The sequence below is a fragment of the Physella acuta genome, unplaced genomic scaffold (assembly GCF_028476545.2).
Source record: "Physella acuta isolate Inbredline_101_S28 unplaced genomic scaffold, ASM2847654v3 ptg000230l, whole genome shotgun sequence".
Taxonomy (NCBI): domain Eukaryota; kingdom Metazoa; phylum Mollusca; class Gastropoda; family Physidae; genus Physella; species Physella acuta.
Genome location: NW_026731749.1, coordinates 149631 through 169718, shown reverse-complemented (window position 1 = coordinate 169718; position 20088 = coordinate 149631). Strand labels below are relative to the sequence as shown.

At 45.3% G+C, this 20088-nt stretch overlaps 1 protein-coding gene across 3 annotated transcripts in view; it reads left to right on the top strand.

Annotated features, from left to right (window-relative positions):
- Positions 1-20088, top strand: part of LOC131938050 (potassium voltage-gated channel protein Shab) — a 55647-nt gene that overhangs the window by 22959 nt on the left and 12600 nt on the right. For all 3 annotated transcript variants that reach the window (XM_059295915.1, XM_059295914.1, XM_059295916.1), the window contains one exon: positions 18236-19351. In XM_059295915.1, coding sequence (XP_059151898.1) covers positions 18236-19351 — 1116 coding nt within the window. The remainder of the gene's footprint in view (positions 1-18235; positions 19352-20088) is intronic.

Genomic DNA, 20088 nt, shown 5'->3' with positions numbered 1-20088 from the left:
CAGCGTGTTGCCGAGTTCGTTCCTTGAAAAAAAAAATATTCTTCTCAGATCGATTGGTTTGGAGATCAAGATCGATGCCGCTAGAGGTCAAGGCCATCGGCGTGAGGACGGATATCGATCTCGTGGACCGCGGCCTATTCTTAAAGCTGATCTTTAATCAAGATCCTCCGTCAAAGAAAGGCGGGGTCTGTCCTGTAGAGGAGCTCGATACCGATGTTCAACATGAGCGAGCACTTTAATTAATTTAATTACCACGTCACTAAGATCAACCACAAGCCGAAAGATAGCTAGGCTTTGTGCATGGGCGTCGTACGGGGGGGGGGGGGAGCGGTTGAGGGTGGGGGTGGGGGTAGATAAATAATCTTTGTATTGTGGCGTATTTAATAGGGGTTGGAGTAATGCGCCGAAATTATATCAAGGGTTTTTTTTAAGGGTGTGGTTAGATGGGGGAGGGGGAGGTCACCAAGAAATATACAAGCGTAGCCGTGTACATGGGGGTTGGAATCTGTTGGCTGAAAATGGGAGTAGATATAAAAAAAATTCGTACATTTACAGTGTTATGTCAGATATTTGGGGGTTCATTTATTTGTTTTTTTTTTTTTTTTTTGTGTTTTTTTTTTTTTTTATGAAAACGTAACCAAATATTTTCACACATCGTAAATGAGAAACAGCGCATTAGCGTAGGATTTCAATAGGTATTGCAGACACGACAAACTCGCTGTTCAAATAAAACTTTGTCTAGAGCTTTGATTCAACGCAATAATTTGCAGACAGACTTCTGTAAAAAAAAAACCTGACTTGGAATCTACTTTCTTTGAACTTAACGTCGTTGTTCCTATAAATCTTTGAAATGTTTTATTAAAAACTATAACTTGCTAGGTTCTTATTTTACTTTAAACTGTGCTTATTCTACGTTTAAACGGATGTAGTGAAGCCAGATTTTAAATAAAATGGACAAAATTAAATTGTAATAATTTGCTTTATCACTAATTTTTACATAAGATGAGTTTGAAAGTTGTGGCAGTTTTCCGACTAATTTTACTGAAGTTGATTTCAAAAGTTGATTTTTTCCCGTCATAATTAAACATTTGATTGTATTTATTTAAAAGTTGCCCCACGAAAGTAAACAAATTTTTATGAAAAACAATTAGCTTGAACTATTTGGTAGCCCACTGAAGGTCTTGTAAATAATTCGCCTTGATTGGAGGCAGGATCGGTGCCAGCACTGTGGGTACCCAGTGTAACCAGGTTCTGGGACACGGTAAGTGGCGGGTACTCACTGTCACGCCTGTCAGTCACGTGATGCACACCTAGACGTTTTTGGCCCAGAACGAGGCACTTTGGTCTCTGAACGTCGATCAGTCATCCGCCATTTTTATCTCTTTCTGGGTAAATCTGGGTATAGTGTTCAAATGTCGCAAGAGTCAAATGTCGCAGGATACAAATGTTGTGGGATACAAATGTCACAGGATACAAATGTTGCAGGATACAAAAGTCGCAGGATACATGTCGCAAGAGTCAAATGTCGCAGGATACAAATGTTGTAGGATACAAATGTCGCGGGATACAAATGTCGCAAGAGTCAAAAGTCGCAGGATATAAATATTGGAGGAGAAAATGTTGCAGGATACAAATGTCGCAGTATACAAATGTCGTAGTATACAAATGTCGCAGTATACAAATGTCGCAGTATACAAATGTCGCAGGATGCAAGTGGCATTTAAAAGAGTGGCAGCTATAAAACCTAACTAAACACGTTCACCATAAACTTAACTACCAGTCAATAAAAAGCGCGGCAGGTCTCCGGTATTCATATTCGATTATTTTTTTTTTTTTTTGGAGAGCGAAACCAATTTCGACGATTCTTTCCGCTTCTAGGCTGATACCAAAAGTTGAACGCTTCCAGAATTTTCTGCATTCATTCAAGCTCTATCTAAATCTACTTTTAGCTCTAATTAATCTAGAATTGTAACCTCTTTCATCTCATCTTCCTTCACCCACAAATTAAATTGTCCGAACGTAAATTGAAACGCAACCATTTATTTACTAATATTTGTTTATTTTAAGTTGATGGGGGGGGGGGGGGGTGTCACACACAATATTTTCTACAACACGTGCTTTTATAGCCCGTATTCGTCGGGGCGTGGGTGGGTGAGGAGGCGTGTTGATCCATTATTTTGGTCCTATCGCGTGTTTGTTTATCGCATTCAATAGGCCCCCCCCCCCTCCCACTTGACTCGCGACTTTAGCCTGGTGGCAGGATCGATACCGCGGCCTAGAGCTTGGCGAAACCTTAAAAAAAAAAAACCCGCCTTACAACAAGAAAAATAAAGAATCGATTCTCATAACCCCAGTCGATTCAGACGATGTCGAAAAGTAGGTCAGGCTGCTTTCGTTGGCACACGTTGTGTAAGCAAGGAAATGGGGATCGATTTCGATTTCAATGTAATCGTTCAAATCTTTGATAGTTAGCCGGGGCGGATATAATAATGTTTGTCCGTTTGCTGGATAAATACGTGCACGATTGTCGCAAATTAGGAACACACAATCATGATTGTCGCAATTCAGGTAAATAAAAACAGGAATGTAACAATGCATGATTGCCGGAGATTAGAAATACACGATCATGAAAATATGAAAGAGAAGTTTAAATCCATAGAGTGTTTGAAGAGACGCTTCTTCTTCTTCTTCGTTCTTAATTTGTAGTATTGAAAGGGTTCCCTCCAACACAATAATACGGGTCAACTTTTTATGAGCCGTTGACTCCGATTTCAGTCTGCTTTTCTTTTAAGAATATTATGGAGTATTTGAAATTAAGATCTAAGGAATATCTGAAGAGAAGTTTAAATTTCTGGAGTATTTGAAGAGAAGTTTCAATTTAAAGTTTAGATACGTTTTAATCTATAAAATGAACAGGTTGTTTAGCGAAGTGAAACGTGAATATCTAAAATGAAAAGATGAGTATTGGAAACAGACTGTTAATAGGAGATGAGCACTTGAGGAAGTGAAGCGTGGATCTCTAGAATTAAAAGGAGAAGTGTATGAAGTGAAGCGTGGATCTCAACGATAAAAACATAAAGCTTTTGAAGTGAAGCATGGATCTCTAGAATTAAAAGGAGAAGTGTATGAAGTGAAGCGCAAAAACATGAAGCTTTTGAAGTGAAGCGTGGACATAAATAAATTAAAACCCTGTTGTTTGAGAAGATAAAAATGTGGAAGCAACGCTTGTTTTTTTTTTTTTTTTGGCATCGATCGTGAGTTTTAAAATTAAAAGACTGGCACTAAAGAAAGTTCCAGAGAAGAGCCACGCCATTTTGACCTTCTTAGGCCACGTGATGAGGGACCAGGGCTCCGCTGGGCAGTACATCCCATGAAACTTTCATCCTTACATTAAATCTTTTATTTTTATGACCAGCAAATATTGATTTCCTTCAGAAAGCCACCGGTGGGCCGAGGTTGAAACATTGCGCGGATTAGCGAGCTAAGAAAGGGAAGATAATTGTAAAAGAAATGTTTAGGGACTGTTGATTTGAATAAAATGCGTAGCGTATTTTTTGAAGAATGCTAGGGACATGTAGACTGTGGGTATGCGGGGGGGGGGGGGGAGTTGTCAATGCTTTGTTTAGACAGTTTGTTAATTTTGGTTACGATGGAAACCAGTAGATACAAACTAAGTTGTTTGATAGCACCATTGATCTTATAACGTTACATTCGTTTTGCTCTAACTATCTAGCCGGGACTATTTGGTATCGAACTTTCACTCTATGGTATCGAGCTGTGACTCTATGGTATCGAGGTGTGACTCTGGTATCGAGGTGTGACTCTATGGTATCGAGCTGTAACTATATGGTATCGAGCTGTGACTCTATGGTATCGAGCTGTGACTCTATGGTATCGAGCTGTGACTCTATGGTATCGATGTGTGACTCTATGGTATCGAGGTGTGACTCTATGGTATCGAGCTGTGACTCTATGGTATCGAGCTGTGACTCTATGGTATCGAGCTGTGACTCTATGGTATCGAGCTGATGGGTGGTCAGCAGCTTGTAAACGGGGAGGGCGGCCATCTTACTGTCAGCATAGGGGGAGGGCGACCATCTTACTATTACCAGGAGGGGAGGGGCGGCCATCTTACTGTCACGGGGAGGGGAGGGGCGGCCATCTTACTATTACCAAGAGGGGAGGCCGACCATCTTACTGTCACCAGGAGGGGGAGGGCGGCCATCTTACTGTCACGGGGAGGGGAGGGCGGCTATCCTACTGTCACGGGGAGGGGGAGGGCGGCCATCCTACTGTCACGGGGAGGGGGGGGGGCGGCCATCTTACTGTCACGGGGAGGGCGGCCATCTTACTGTCACCAGGAGGGGGAGGGCGGCCATCTTACTGTCACCAGGAGGGGGAGGGCGGCCATCTTACTGTCACGGGGAGGGGGGAGGGCGGCCATCCTACTGTCACGGGGAGGGGGAGGGCGGCCATCTTACTGTCTCCAGGAGGGGGAGGGCGGCCATCTTACTGTCACCAGGAGGGGGAGGGCGGCCATCCTACTGTCACGGGGAGGGGGAGGGCGGCCATCCTACTGTCACGGGGAGGGGAGGGCGGCCATCTTACTGTCACCAGGAGGGGGAGGGCGGCCATCTTACTGTCACCAGGAGGGGGAGGGCGGCCATCTTACTGTCACCAGGAGGGGGAGGGCGGCCATCCTACTGTCACGGGGAGGGGGAGGGCGGCCATCCTACTGTCACGGGGAGGGGAGGGCGGCCATCTTACTGTCACCAGGAGGGGGAGGGCGGCCATCCTACTGTCACGGGGAGGGGGAGGGCGGCCATCTTACTGTCACCAGGAGGGGGAGGGCGGCCATCTTACTGTCACGGGGAGAGGAGGGCGGCCATCTTACTGTCACGGGGAGGGGGAGGGCGGCCATCTTACTGTCACGGGCAGGGGAGGGCGGCCATCCTACTGTCACGGGGAGGGGGAGGGCGGCCATCCTACTGTCACGGGGAGGGGGGGGGCGGCCATCTTACTGTCACGGGGAGGGCGGCCATCTTACTGTCACCAGGAGGGGGAGGGCGGCCATCTTACTGTCACCAGGAGGGGGAGGGCGGCCATCTTACTGTCACCAGGAGGGGGAGGGCAGCCATCTTACTGTCACGGGGAGGGGGAGGGCGGCCATCTTACTGTCACCAGGAGGGGGAGGGCGGCCATCTTACTGTCACGGGGAGGGGAGGGCGGCCATCTTACTGTCACGGGGAGGGGGAGGGCGGCCATCCTACTGTCACGGGGAGGGGGGGGGGGGGCGGCCATCTTACTGTCACGGGGAGGGGAGGGCGGCCATCTTACTGTCACCAGGAGGGGGAGGGCGGCCATCCTACTGTCACGGGGAGGGGGAGGGCGGCCATCTTACTGTCACCAGGAGGGGGAGGGCGGCCATCTTACTGTCACGGGGAGGGGAGGGCGGCCATCTTACTGTCACGGGGAGGGGGAGGGCGGCCATCTTACTGTCACGGGCAGGGGAGGGCGGCCATCCTACTGTCACGGGGAGGGGGAGGGCGGCCATCCTACTGTCACGGGGAGGGGGGGGGGGCGGCCATCTTACTGTCACGGGGAGGGCGGCCATCTTACTGTCACCAGGAGGGGGAGGGCGGCCATCTTACTGTCACCAGGAGGGGGAGGGCGGCCATCTTACTGTCACCAGGAGGGGGAGGGCAGCCATCTTACTGTCACGGGCAGGGGAGGGCGGCCATCTTACTGTCACGGGCAGGGGAGGGCGGCCATCCTACTGTCACGGGGAGGGGGAGGGCGGCCATCCTACTGTCACGGGGAGGGGGGGGGGGCGGCCATCTTACTGTCACGGGGAGGGCGGCCATCTTACTGTCACCAGGAGGGGGAGGGCGGCCATCTTACTGTCACCAGGAGGGGGAGGGCGGCCATCTTACTGTCACGGGGAGGGGGAGGGCGGCCATCCTACTGTCACCAGGAGGGGGAGGGCGGCCATCTTACTGTCTCCAGGAGGGCGGCCATCTTACTGTCACGGGGAGGGGGAGGGCGGCCATCCTACTGTCACCAGGAGGGGGAGGGCGGCCATCTTACTGTCTCCAGGAGGGCGGCCATCTTACTGTCACCAGGAGGGGGAGGGCGGCCATCTTACTGTCACCAGGAGGGGGGAGGGCGGCCATCCTACTGTCACGGGGAGGGGGAGGGCGGCCATCTTACTGTCACGGGGAGGGGGAGGGCTGCCATCTTACTGTCACCAGGAGGGGGAGGGCGGCCATCCTACTGTCACGGGGAGGGGGGCGGCCATCTTACTGTCACGGGGAGGGGGAGGGCGGCCATCTTACTGTCACGGGGAGGGGGAGGGGGAGGGAAGCCATTTTGCTGTCACGGGGAGGGGGAGGGCGGCCATCTTACTGTCACGGGGAGGGGGAGGGCTGCCATCTTACTGTCACGGGGAGGGGGAGGGCTGCCATCTTACTGTCACGGGGAGGGGGGCGGCCATCTTACTGTCACGGGGAGGGGGAGGGCGGCCATCTTACTGTCACGGGGAGGGGGAGGGGGAGGGAAGCCATTTTGCTGTCACGGGGAGGGGGAGGGCGGCCATCTTACTGTCACGGGGAGGGGGAGGGCTGCCATCTTACTGTCACGGGGAGGGGGGCGGCCATCTTACTGTCACGGGGAGGGGGAGGGCGGCCATCTTACTGTCACGGGGAGGGGGGCGGCCATCTTACTGTCACGGGGAGGGGGAGGGCGGCCATCTTACTGTCACGGGGAGGGGGAGGGGGAGGGAAGCCATTTTGCTGTCACGGGGAGGGGGAGGGCGGCCATCTTACTGTCACGGGGAGGGGGAGGGCTGCCATCTTACTGTCACGGGGAGGGGGAGGGCGGCCATCTTACTGTCACGGGGAGGGGGAGGGGGAGGGAAGCCATTTTGCTGTCACGGGGAGGGGGAGGGCGGCCATCTTACTGTCACGGGGAGGGGGAGGGCTGCCATCTTACTGTCACGGGGAGGGGGGAGGGCGGCCATCTTACTGTCACGGGGAGGGGGAGGGCTGCCATCTTACTGTCACGGGGAGGGGGAGGGCGGCCATCTTACTGTCACCAGGAGGGGGAGGGCGGCCATCTTACTGTCACGGGGAGGGGGAGGGCGGCCATCTTACTGTCACGGCGAGGGGGAGGGCTGCCATCTTACTGTCACGGGGAGGGGGAGGGCGGCCATCTTACTGTCACCAGGAGGGGGAGGGCGGCCATCTTACTGTCACGGGGAGGGGGAGGGCGGCCATCTTACTGTCACGGGGAGGGGGAGGGCGGCCATCTTACTGTCACCAGGAGGGGGAGGGCTGCCATCTTACTGTCACGGGGAGGGGGAGGGCGGCCATCTTACTGTCACGGGGAGGGGGAGGGGGAGGGAGGCCATTTTGCTGTCACGGGGAGGGGGAGGGCGGCCATCTTACTGTCACCAGGAGGGGGAGGGCGGCCATCTTACTGTCACGGGGAGGGGGAGGGCGGCCATCTTACTGTCACGGAGGGGGAGGGCGGCCATCTTACTGTCACGGAGGGGGAGGGCGGCCATCTTACTGTCTAGGGGAGGGGGAGGGCGGCCATCCTACTGTCACGGGGAGGGGGGAGGGCGGCCATCTTACTGTCACGGAGGGGGAGGGCGGCCATCCTACTGTCACGGGGAGGGGGAGGGCGGCCATCCTACTGTCACGGGGAGGGGGAGGGCGGCCATCTTACTGTCACGGAGGGGGAGGGCGGCCATCCTACTGTCACGGGGAGGGGAGGGCGGCCACCTTACTGTCACCAGGAGGGGGAGGGCGGCCATCTTACTGTCACCAGGAGGGGGAGGGCGGCCATCTTACTGTCACCAGGAGGGGGAGGGCGGCCATCTTACTGTCACGGGGAGGGGGAGGGGGGAGGGGGGAGGGAGGCCATTTTGCTGTCACGGGGAGGGGGAGGGCGGCCATCTTACTGTCACCGAGCCGATCGATATCTCAAGCAGCCGACAATTTGCCGCTCACCGCATTTTTTCCTCCTCCATACAGTGGCACTCACGTGTGTTACGTCAGTGTCGCTCGATCAATAGTGGGCCCCCACTGTCAGTGTTGCTCAATCAATAGTGGGCTCCCACTGTCAATGGCACTCGATCAATAGTGCCTCCCCCCACTGTCAGTGTCACTCGATCAATAGTGGGCCCCCACAGTCAGTGCCGTCGATCAATAGTGGGCCCCCACTGTCAATGTCTGATGTTAACGTCACATGATCCACATTAGGTCCCACCGTTCGTGGCTCCCACTCTTAAGTATACCTCCTACGTTAGTAGCCCAATTTGGCGTCGCAGTTCCGTCTAGTGTCCCCCCTCCCCATTCCGTTTTCAGTGGCCCAATCAAACAATCCAGCAATATCGCAGTTCTCCCCTCGTTCGCTGTTCATCTCGCCGCTCTCCCGTGCCTCCCACTGAAGTGGCTCTTCCCGATACTTTCCTTTGTGACTACCACTCCACGGCCCGATTCTCTTCGGCGGACCGAAAATTGTAAATGCGGGTATTGAATAAAATAAAATATCGATACCAGAAGTACGGCGCGGAGTATTTGTTTAAATTTACATGAATCGATTACAACCTGCTAACGCGGTAAAAAAAAACCGTTAGTTTTATGTGATTCAAAAATTAATTGCTAATTAAAATTTAAAATTGGTATGGATTAAGAACGGAGCGTATGATTTTAACAAGTGAAACTATCTTTGAGACAAAAGAGGTCGCCGCAAACCAAATGGGATCAAAGTAATGGAGTCGATGACAAAGAAATGGAGTCGCCACCAAAACAACAGTTTACGCCAAAGAACTAGGATCGCTGCCAAAGAAAAGGGATCGCCCCCAAAGAAATTGGGTCATCACCAAAAAATAGTGTTTCCGCCAAAGAAATGGGGTCGCCCCTAAAGAAGCGGGGTCGCCCCTGAAGAAATAGGGTGTCGACGTCAAAGAATGTCAGCTTATGAATATTTCAAGTAAACGTGACGCCATTTTGTGCAGTGAAGACAAGAGGTAGGGATAAAGAGTTGAGAATTGACAGTGGGGATTACTTGTGTGAATAGTGCACTGTGCTTCGCGACGTCTGCCTTTGACATCCCCCCCCCCCCCAACCTTACCGCTAAGACGATTTCTGCGTATATTTTTATACGGATTGAATTTTTTTTTTAGCGTAAGCTTCCATAATTTTACAAACCATCTCTGGGTTGTCGTTATTTTCTGTATTTCTGTGATATTATTTTTTTATATGCAACCGATGGAAGAATTTCCAAAGTAAACAAAAATAACTCTCGTAAGCTTCCGAAAATTGTTTTAACTTTACCGTAAATCAAGATCTTCATAGGATGGACATGCAAGGCAAGAAATGTTATTGAAAAACAATAGTTAATGTGCGAGCCGGGCGTAAGGACAGAGAGTGTATTCTTGTTTGGCTCATTGTCCAGACTTTTTCTTTTCAGTCATGCTTGGTACTGATTAAAGCTGAGTGTGCTTTAACCTTTACCAAACACAAACTACACCCCAACATGTATACAACTAACACGTACATGATTTTTACCTGGCTCTAACCCACCCATATATCCCACCTTGGCTCACACATGATTTTTTTACCTAACAAAACATCTATATGATTTTGTATCTAGCACCTATAAAACAATAACAGATAAACACAAACACACACACACAAGTGCACACGCATAATCACACACACACACAATTTATTCCAATATCTCTCGTTTTCTTCGCTCACTACACTTGTTTGTTATGTGTCCTAATTACCCTATTTTAACATACCATTTACAACATCCCACTACCCTATTTTAAATACCATTTACAACATCCCATTACCCTATTTTAAATACCATTTACAACATCCCATTACCCTATTTTAAATACCATTTACAACATCCCACTACCCTATTTTAACATACCATTTACAACATCCTACTACCTTATTTTAACAGGTCATTTATAACATTCCACTACCCAATTTTAACACGACATTTACAACATCCCATTACCTTATTTAAACACGACATTTACAACACCAAATTAACCTACAAGTTAATTCTAGACTGCCTTTTACAATGTTTCTAAAGCCCATGTATATATTTTACCCTACCATTTACAACGTCCTAGTTAACTCATTTTAAATTACCATTTACAATTTCATATTAACCTTTTTAGACTTCCATTTACAACATGTTAATTAACCGATTTTAATCAGCCGTTTACAGCGTTATAACTAAAATAAAATCTAACCCATTCTATCCTACCACTCACAGCATTCTAACTAAATAAAAAATTAACCCATTGTATCCTACCGCTTACAGCTTCCAACTTTAAAAAATCTAACCCATTCTATCTCACCATTTACACTGTGCTAACTAAAATAAAATCTAACCCATTCTATCCCACCATTTACACTGTGCTAACTAAATAAAAAATCTAACCCATTCTATCCCACCATTTACACTGTGCTAACTAAAATAAAATCTAACCCATTCTATCCCACCATTTACACTGTGCTAACCAGCTTTTTTAGCCTGCCATTTATCTTTATTAGTCTGTAGTGCGTAACCAAAAATAGATTTCACCATTTTCCTATGCATCTAACCAATTAGAGGTATAGCCGGTTTCTTTCTAGATGTCGCTCAGTTTTCGGCCTGTTTTTTTGTTTACGTATTTTGCATGATTTTTTTTACCGTTATGTGGCCAGTAGTTGAAAGGGCTGAAGGGTCGAGGAAATCGCGTAGCGCGAATCCCGCGGAACGATTCCTCGGCCTTCATGTAGTTTGATTTGATTGCCCCTACTCCATTTTTATAGCATGTGGTTTGTGTGTGTTTCAACTTCACCTTAAACAAAAATGTGTTTTTTAATCTCACCAACTGCTTGTTTAAAAAAAGTTTTTTTTTTAAATATATTTTTAATTTTAAAATTTTCTGATCTTTGAAATTAAGATCAAGAGTTGGCTAAAGACATATTTTTAAAAACACGTTCACACTCTTAAGTTAAGATAATTTTTTTTAATTTAGATTCATATTGTTTGGCATATGTCTTGCTGGCACTGATGGATACCTCTATGTCTTGAAGTCATGGTATCTGTTTTACATTTCCTCTCACACTTTTTTGTTAACCTTGTTCCGAGTTTTATCTACAGCTCTCATTCCTCGAGCATGATGCATAACTTCGTCCTTCTCTCCTTATAAACTATTGCAATGATATCGACGAAAGAGTTGACGATGATGGGAGAGAACTAGGGAGCGACGATTAGTACTCGCAGTGCCATCAAATTGACCGCTTACGCCGGCCCGTATCATCATGGCGCCCACCACCTATGTCTCATGTTATAGCACCACCACCATCTTCTGATGATCTTATTTACCATAGCCCAACACCTACGTCTTCAAAGGAATATTGCTCATCTGTTTTCCAATGTGGAATATCAAATTTGATTGGGGAAAAATGATTTTCTATGCCGAAAAAAAATGGAAATTGAAGTTATTTCAACAAATTATCGAACAAGGAATTCATGTTTTTCTACGACAACACCAAATCCAACCCATGGCGGTTCTTTTCGATACTACAATCAGCGATGCGGGAAGCGTTTTAATCTTAAAAATTTGGACAAATGCTCCAAGAAACGTTTATTTGGACAAATGCTCCCAGAAACTTAACTAGGATGCATCGAGCGATACAAGGTTAATCTGGAGAGGAAATAAGACCAACGCTCATCTAGAGGTACCATCGTCTGAGTAGTGAGACCGGCTCCCTAGCTTGGTGAGACCAAGTGAAAATGATTGAAATCGGCGTCGGTCAAGACAGATTAGTGTCTGTGAAGTGAAACCGTTGCCAGTAAAGTGAGACTGAGGCTGGAGTTAGTGCACTTGCTGGCCACTATAATCCAACGCAGCTGAGAGTAATCAATGCGGGCCCGACAGAATAGCCCGGGTAGGGGGTGGGGGGTGAGATGTGTTTACGACCAGCCGACACCTTGAAGTCAACCGTCTAGACGGAGAAATCCATTTTCGAGCGCTACTTATTTAAAACGTTGAGGGCTGTTCTGAATGTAACGGGAGGGTCCATCGATGGCTATCATAAAACTACGACTACGCTGATGGTCTATGTCGGAGCCCCGAAGTTTACGGTCTCGGCTGTGTCGGGAATGGTCTTCTCGTCTCCGTCCCGAGCTGTGCCCAAACAGCCAATCAAACCGCGGAGTCGGGTCATGTGACCGGGGCTCCCATTGAATATTGGCAGTTAGGGATATTTGTTGGCTCTCGTAGCGGTAGTGGCGTCTGGGTGGCTACAGATGTCAAAAGTTGGGATTGTAAGGTGGGATATATGGGTGGGTTAGTGGGATTAAAGGTGGGGGTTCAAAGTGGGATTTTTAGGCGGAACTTTTAGGTGGGATTTTTTATGTGGGATTTTTTAGGTGAGATCTATGGGTGGGCTTGTGGGGTTAAAGGTGGGGGTTAAAGGTGGGATTTTTAGGCGGAATTTTTAGGCGGGATTTTTTATATGGGATTTTTTTAGGTGAGATCTATGGGTGGGCTGGTGGGATTAAAGGTGGGGATTAAAGATAAGAATCAAAGATGAGATTTTTTTGTTGGATTTTTAGGTGGGATTTTAGGTGGGATTTTTTATGTGAGATTTTTTATGTGAGATTTTTTAGGTGGGGGATATTTAGGGGAAAAGTTAAAATAATGTGGGGTTTTCATTGTAGTCTTTAAATATGGGGTTTGATGTGGTTTTAGTTGTGGAATTTCAAAGGCAGGATAGAAGATGGGATCTTTGAAAGATATTTGAAGAAAGGTTTGTTTTTTTAACCAGGACCGTTGATGGTCCAATTCAAAGTGCGGGGGGGGGGGGGTAGTTGACTGTAGGCTATTAGAAAATTGAATCATTCCAGTTTACATTTGAACAGTTTATATCTTTAGAGGTTTGTTGTTTTGGTGCTGGGGGTTTTAAGGCAAAGTATTTTTTCCGTAGCCGAATGTTTAAAATGGGGATGGGGTGATGGGTGGTGGTGCAAATTTATCATTGTTGTTGTAGTCGACTTACTCAGCTTAGCTTAAACTATCTGGTTCAATAGACTAATACGGCAATGAGTTTAAGAAAATCTTAATGGTTAACTTGCTTGCTCTGGCTCATAGAACTATGTGGTCTCACGACAACTTGTGTCTTCACATTGAGGCTTAGCTATGGCTTTAACTGAAATTTGTATGTCTCGCAAAATTGTGGCAACCTGTACTTGTTCACATTTTCATGACAAAACTTGCTTGTCTCGCAGAGTTGTGGTATCCTGTACTTGTTCATATTTTAATGACAAAACTTGCTTGTCTCGCAGAGTTGTGGCATCCTGTGGCCTATTTGTTCAAATTTTAATGTCAAAACTTGCTCGTCTCGCTGTTTGCTGATGAAAACATGTCTGCTGGTTGGAAATTTGGTCAGAAAATCTGTTGAATTCACTTTAAAGAACCGAACTTTACTGTGAAATATTTCATTCGTTTATTTGAGTAACTAGCGTGTATATCTATTTCTGCTGACTCCATTTCTTAATGAGAAACCTACCTGTACAATCCTCATCAAAAACAGAAGTTTATACATTCATGTTTCTGTGTACAAGACACTAGCTGTAATTTTGTATAACTTATCTACGTTTGGTTTTGAAAATAGAATTTTTTTTTCTTCACCCTCAAACACATTTCATCAAACCCCAACCACCCTCATCTGGCCCAGTCCCCCCCATCCCCCTACTACCTCCCCACCCCCATTGTACACAACTATCGAAATCCCTACTTGAATTATTTTTTCTCCTTCTTCAACCTACTCTCACCCACCCTGCTCTCAGTGCTACAAACCGCCCCCACCACCCCCTCCACACACACACACACACACACACACACACACACACTCAAACCACTATCCCATTTCAAACGGCTCCAGTCATTTGTTTATACGCTACCCTCTAAGCCGAGCCTGGATGGGAACTTCAAAGACCCCTTATCGACCCCGATTTTCTTAGATCCGCTGATCCCTAATCCGCTCTTTAAAGATTTTAAACCAATCTGAAAATCAAGCGGGGAAAATTAGGCCCTTGAAAATCATGTAGAGTTTATGTGGCTTTAAAAATAAAATAAAAAATATAAAACAAACAGAAATTTGGATCCATTTTTCTACGCTCAGATAACATATTCGCATGAATATTTATTCTAAAAGATGAAACAACCAATGATAGGGCTTAAAAGAGTTATCCCAATTGTTTTAAATTGGCAATAGATCCCTTTATTAGTCTCACGCACTGAACGCCTCGTTTGGATGTCAGGCGACCTTGACCTATGGCAACTAATTACTAGAGCGATAGCTGGACTTAGCCGTGAGCGGTAGAGAAGCATATAATTATTCTGAGATAACCCCCCCTCCCCCCACACACACACAACACACACATCGACATCTCTTCCTCACTCCTACAAACACACACACAGAGAAACACACACACCCAAACACACACATTATCACGTTTATAAGATCGGTCAATAAAGAAAAATGCGGCCTAACGTGAGGAAACGATATTCTGCCTGTAGGATGTTCCGGGTTCGGATCCTGGCAGTGCACGCCAGATCATAATGCTGACAATCTCACCCAACAGGAAGGTTTCAGCGACTACAAATCAAACAAAACTAAACAATGACAATCTCACCCAACAGGAAGGTTTCAGCAACTACAAATCAAACAAAACTAAACAATGACAATCTCACCCAACAGGAAGGTTTCAGCAACTACAAATCAAACAACACTAAACAATGACAATCTCACCCAACAGGAAGGTTTCAGCGACTACAAATCAAACAACACTAAACAATGACAATCTCACCCAACAGGAAGGTCTCAGCGACTACAAATCAAACAACACTAAACAATGACAATATCACCCAACAGGAAGGTCTCAGCGACTACAAATCAAACCACACTAAACAAGGGTCTTCACTAACCAAGATTCCGTTCTTCTAAATCTACGACGGTTCCATTCTCTGTGATATAGATGGGGCGGGGGAGGGGGATGTTCAAGTCTTGGCAATGCTACCTCACCACCTCAATGTGTCTCTGGTGTACATTACTTTACACAACTGATCCCTATTACACCATCCTCGTTCACCCCACCACCATCCCAGTAATGAATTTTTTTTTTACCAAGAGTATTTTGTTACAAAACTTCCATCTTCCAAGAAATCCAGTAAAGAACTGAAAAGAAAATAAGGGAAGAAAAATATCTTGTTTTGCCCGAACGTTCTACAGATCTATACCCCTGCACTGATGCCTCTACACCGCCTATTGTATTTATAAATCATCAATCGTGTATGGTATGACCTTAGCCGACCAACTGTTGAAAAACATCATACTAACATTCTCCGGATGATAAGTACAATCTCTCTTCATCTTGCGTTAACTCAGGCGCCCCCCCCCCTCACACACACACACACACACACACACCCCTTTCATTCCCAGCTTATTTAGAAAATACAATCTCTATGCACTTAACATAAAAATTACTAGTACATTCGGGGCTATTTTTATAGCTTCGATGTTGAATTCAACATTTTTAAACTTGAAATGGTCTAAAAAAATATTTTTTCGTTAGGTTTTATGTTATTGAACTTTATGTATAACAAAAAAAATAGGCTTAGGAACTCAAATTGTGATATTTTTAAAAATATCTTTGGCTGATGTTTTTTGTTACAGTATTATGGGAGAAGAGATGATTTGGAAATGGAAAATTCTTGTTGATTATATATTTCTATCTAAGCTAGGAATATAATTTTTTAACTCAACAAAAAAGTTTCTAGAGGGCATTGACACTTGGTAGGGAAAAATCGATTTATTTATTAACAAACCCGACCAAAACATATAAAAAGCCAGACCTACAAGTGCATAATGTATTAGATCATCGGCGTGCGAGTTTGGCACAAGTTATCATGTTCAAATCACGTGCTAAAGCCTCTACAATGGGATCCATCTCGAAGTTCACAAAATGATCAAAGATATTTTACCTTCATTTGACCATTTGTATCAGGTTCTCGGACTGAGAGTGTTGAAATAGATTCGCTTCAAAAATGTTGCTAAACCCAGGGAATTAGATTAATCTAAAAACTTGCTAAAGCCAGCGAATTGACGTTTCTGATATGTTGTTTAGCTGTAAAGCAATAAATTATAAGGATCCTTTTCCATGCTGGTTTTGAAAAACATTCCCGATTTATGCAGTGTTCCATGCAGGTGCAAAAATGTAGACACCAAACATGTTATATATATACATGTATATACATATATATATGTATATACATGTATATATATATATATATATATATATATATATATATATATATATATATGTATATATACATATATGTATATATATATGTATAGATATATATATATATGTAAATATATATATATGTATATATATATATATATGTATATATATATATGTATATATATATATATATATTATATATATATATATATATATATATATATATATATATATATATATATATATATATATATATATATATATATATATATATCTTTGATTATATATACATATAAATATATGTGTATATACATACATATACATACATTGTATATACATTTATATATAATGTATCTATATTTGTATATATTTATATACCATAAGTTGTTTGGTGTTTATATACAGACGCTTCTATATAATCCTGTTTGCTGTTTTCTATGCAGACCCCATGTGTTTTGTGTTGCTGAGTTCTTTATGTTAAACAGGCCCCAAAGTTGTTTGGTGTACTAATGCCCTTGTTGTTTGGTGTTTATATGCCGACCCAATCATTTTGGTGTTTCTATTTTTACCCTAAGTTGATTGGTATTCTCAAACAGATAACGATTTTTTAAGTTCATTTTGTAACATTATTTTATGATACAAGATTGAATATACGATTCGGGTGATTCAGGACAGATCATAATTTGGTGAATTCATTACGTGTAAAATCCTATACATGTAAATTGCAATGGTACAGAATACTAATTTTTTTTTAGAAGGGGGAGGGTCTTGAAGCTCATAAAACATGTTTCCTAAACACCGCAATTAGAGAAAAAAAAATGTCAGAAATAAAATATTTAAGTCTACACAGCTACTATGGTTTAAAATCAACAGCTAAGATGGCGGCGGCCTCATTATAATTACCCACACAACTCTCTCCCCTCCCCCACACACACACATCCACACACAATTCCATTCCAGGCCCGTCCAATAACCGACCACAGCCTGCTAGGGCTAGTTGCTAATTACTGCGCTAATTGCTCTTATTTACACACAAGTACGTCATGTGTTCAATGATCGATCTACCCGCGACCGGTTTTGGTCTAATGATTCAGTGAGTTCATGTTTTAATTAGAAACCGTTTTTTAAAAAATAGCGCACTTTGTTTACGCGTGTTATGTGAGTACAGTTTACACAGAGAACTATGTTCCACCTTCCCTTTATCACCAGCATCTTTTAGAAGCTTGTGCAAACGTTGAACGGTGTCTTGTAATAAAATCATCTCCCTGGTGGGGATGTTTCTCATCTATTTATTGATCAGCTGTCAGGTTCGTGCAGTCGGGCCCTGATTCTCGACAATTTCAAAACGTTCGGGCTGCAGTCTTTTTCCCCCGTCTTGTCAATTTCTTTGTTACAATGATGCTTCACGATGTTGCTCATTGTCGTATGTTTAGTAGGTATATAACTCATTGATTAAATGTCATCTGATAAATTGGTATATCGCTCTTTGTTTTTTTTTTGTACCCTATCAGGTGCTTTTCTTTTTTTTTTCCTTTTTTTTTTGCCTTGCTTTAAAGGTACATAACTCCTCGTAAATGTTACATAACTCTTGGAAATAATGAATATTACGCTTTTCATTCTCTGCTAAAAGAAATTCGACTCTTTTTGTTTATTGTATTCTTGGTGCTAAACTCTTTGTAAAGGTTAAACAACTCTTTGTTTGATTGTGCTCTTCTCATATGTCACATAACTGTTTTTTTTTCCCTCTGCTAAAAGTTGCATAACTCTGGATTTTATTTTTTTCGCCCAAAGTCCATCCCTATTGATTGTGCTGTCTTCCCACTCCAAAAGCTGCATAACTCTTTGCTTTTAAAACCATGGTGTAATGTAAAGGTCTAACCGACTTGCCGTTCCCTCCCTTGCCTAGGTCGTGGCCATCATCTCCATCCTGTTCATCGTCCTCTCGACCATCGCCTTGACCCTCAACACCATCCCGTCCCTCCAGGACCGGGCCGACCCCTCCCTGAACCAGGACAACGAAGAGCTAGCTGTCGTGGAGGCTGTCTGCATCGGCTGGTTCACGCTCGAGTACCTGGCCCGCTTCTGGGCCTCGCCCAACAAGTGGAAGTTCTTCAAAGGCCCGTTGAACGTCATCGATCTCCTGGCCATCATGCCGTACTTCATCTCCCTCGGGCTGACGGAGACCAACAAAAGCACCACTGAACAGTTCCAGAATGTGCGTCGCGTGGTTCAAATTTTCAGGATCATGAGGATTTTACGTATTTTAAAACTGGCCCGACACTCGACCGGGCTGCAGTCGCTGGGTTACACACTGCAGCGGTCGTACAAGGAGCTCGGGATGTTGCTGATGTTCCTGGCTATATTCATCCTGCTCTTCTCCTCGCTGGCGTACTTTGCCGAGAAGGACGAACCGGAGACGAAGTATAAGAGTATTCCAGAGACTTTTTGGTGGGCTGCAATCACGATGACCACAGTAGGTTACGGGGATATTTACCCTAAGACTGTGCTGGGAAAGGTCGTGGGCAGTGTTTGTTGTATTTGCGGCGTCCTGGTCATCGCCCTTCCCATCCCCATCATCGTTAACAATTTCGCCGAGTTTTATAAAGATCAGATGCGCCGCGAGAAGGCGTTCAAGCGGCGGGAGGCGCTGGAGAAAGCCAAGCGCACCGGCAGCATCGTGTCGTTCCACTCCATCAACCTGCGGGACGCCTTCGCCAGGAGCGTCGACCTGATGGAGGTCAACTCGCCCTCGCACAAGCTCCACCTGGACCACAACGGCGGCGACTCGTGCAGCACGGACAGCAAGCCGAGTCAGGCCGTCATGGTGTCCGGCAACGCGGCGCCCGTCCAGGGCGGCGTGGCCCAGCACCACGGCGACCCCACGCTGCTCAACGCCGGCCGGCCCGCGGGCAGCTGTGACGACCTGGCCACCAACTGCAGCACCAACAACCTGCTCGACGCCGACGAGGACTCGCTCAAGAGAATGACGTCATCGCAGCCGCTGCTCAACGCCGAATCTCAGGTTTGAGTTGAGATAAAGGAAAGGATGTTTGCGTGAGAGAAGTTTCTAGTTCTGTGACGTTTGAGATAAAGGAAAGGATGTTTGCGTGAGAGAAGTTTCTAGTTCTGTGACGTTTGAGATAAAGGAAAGGATGTTTGCGTGAGAGAAGTTTCTAGTTCTGTGACGTTTGAGATAAAGGAAAGGATGTTTGCGTGAGAGAAGTTTCTAGTTCTGTGACGTTTGAGATAAAGGAAAGGATGTTTGCGTGAGAGAAGTTTCTAGTTCTGTGACGTTTTTGTGTCCGCGTGCGGTCTGCGTCATGTTACAGTTTATGTCACGTGGCTAGTGGATAAAGCTGATTTGTGTGATGTGTATGTGGGGAGAGGGTATACGTTGTTTGCTTATTATTATGTCAGTTACGTACATATCTTTTGTATTTGTATTAGAAATTACATAAGCTACTCTATATTGTTAGGTAAAAATAAAAATAGTTAATTAATTGGCCATGTGAAGTCTGCTTTGATGGTAAAGAACACATACTAATGGTATTGGGTACATTTGTGGTTCATATAGGCTACATGCTGTTTGAATTATTATTTCGTTCAGTTAAATCTCAATTTCCCCATGTAGCAGATACAATTTAAATATTCGTCTGAATTTGATTTTAATTCTGCTTTGAACTAGGTAGATTTTTCATCAGTTTAAACGAACGAGTACTTTCAGTTTAGACTCCAAATTATATATTTCTTAGTACAGTT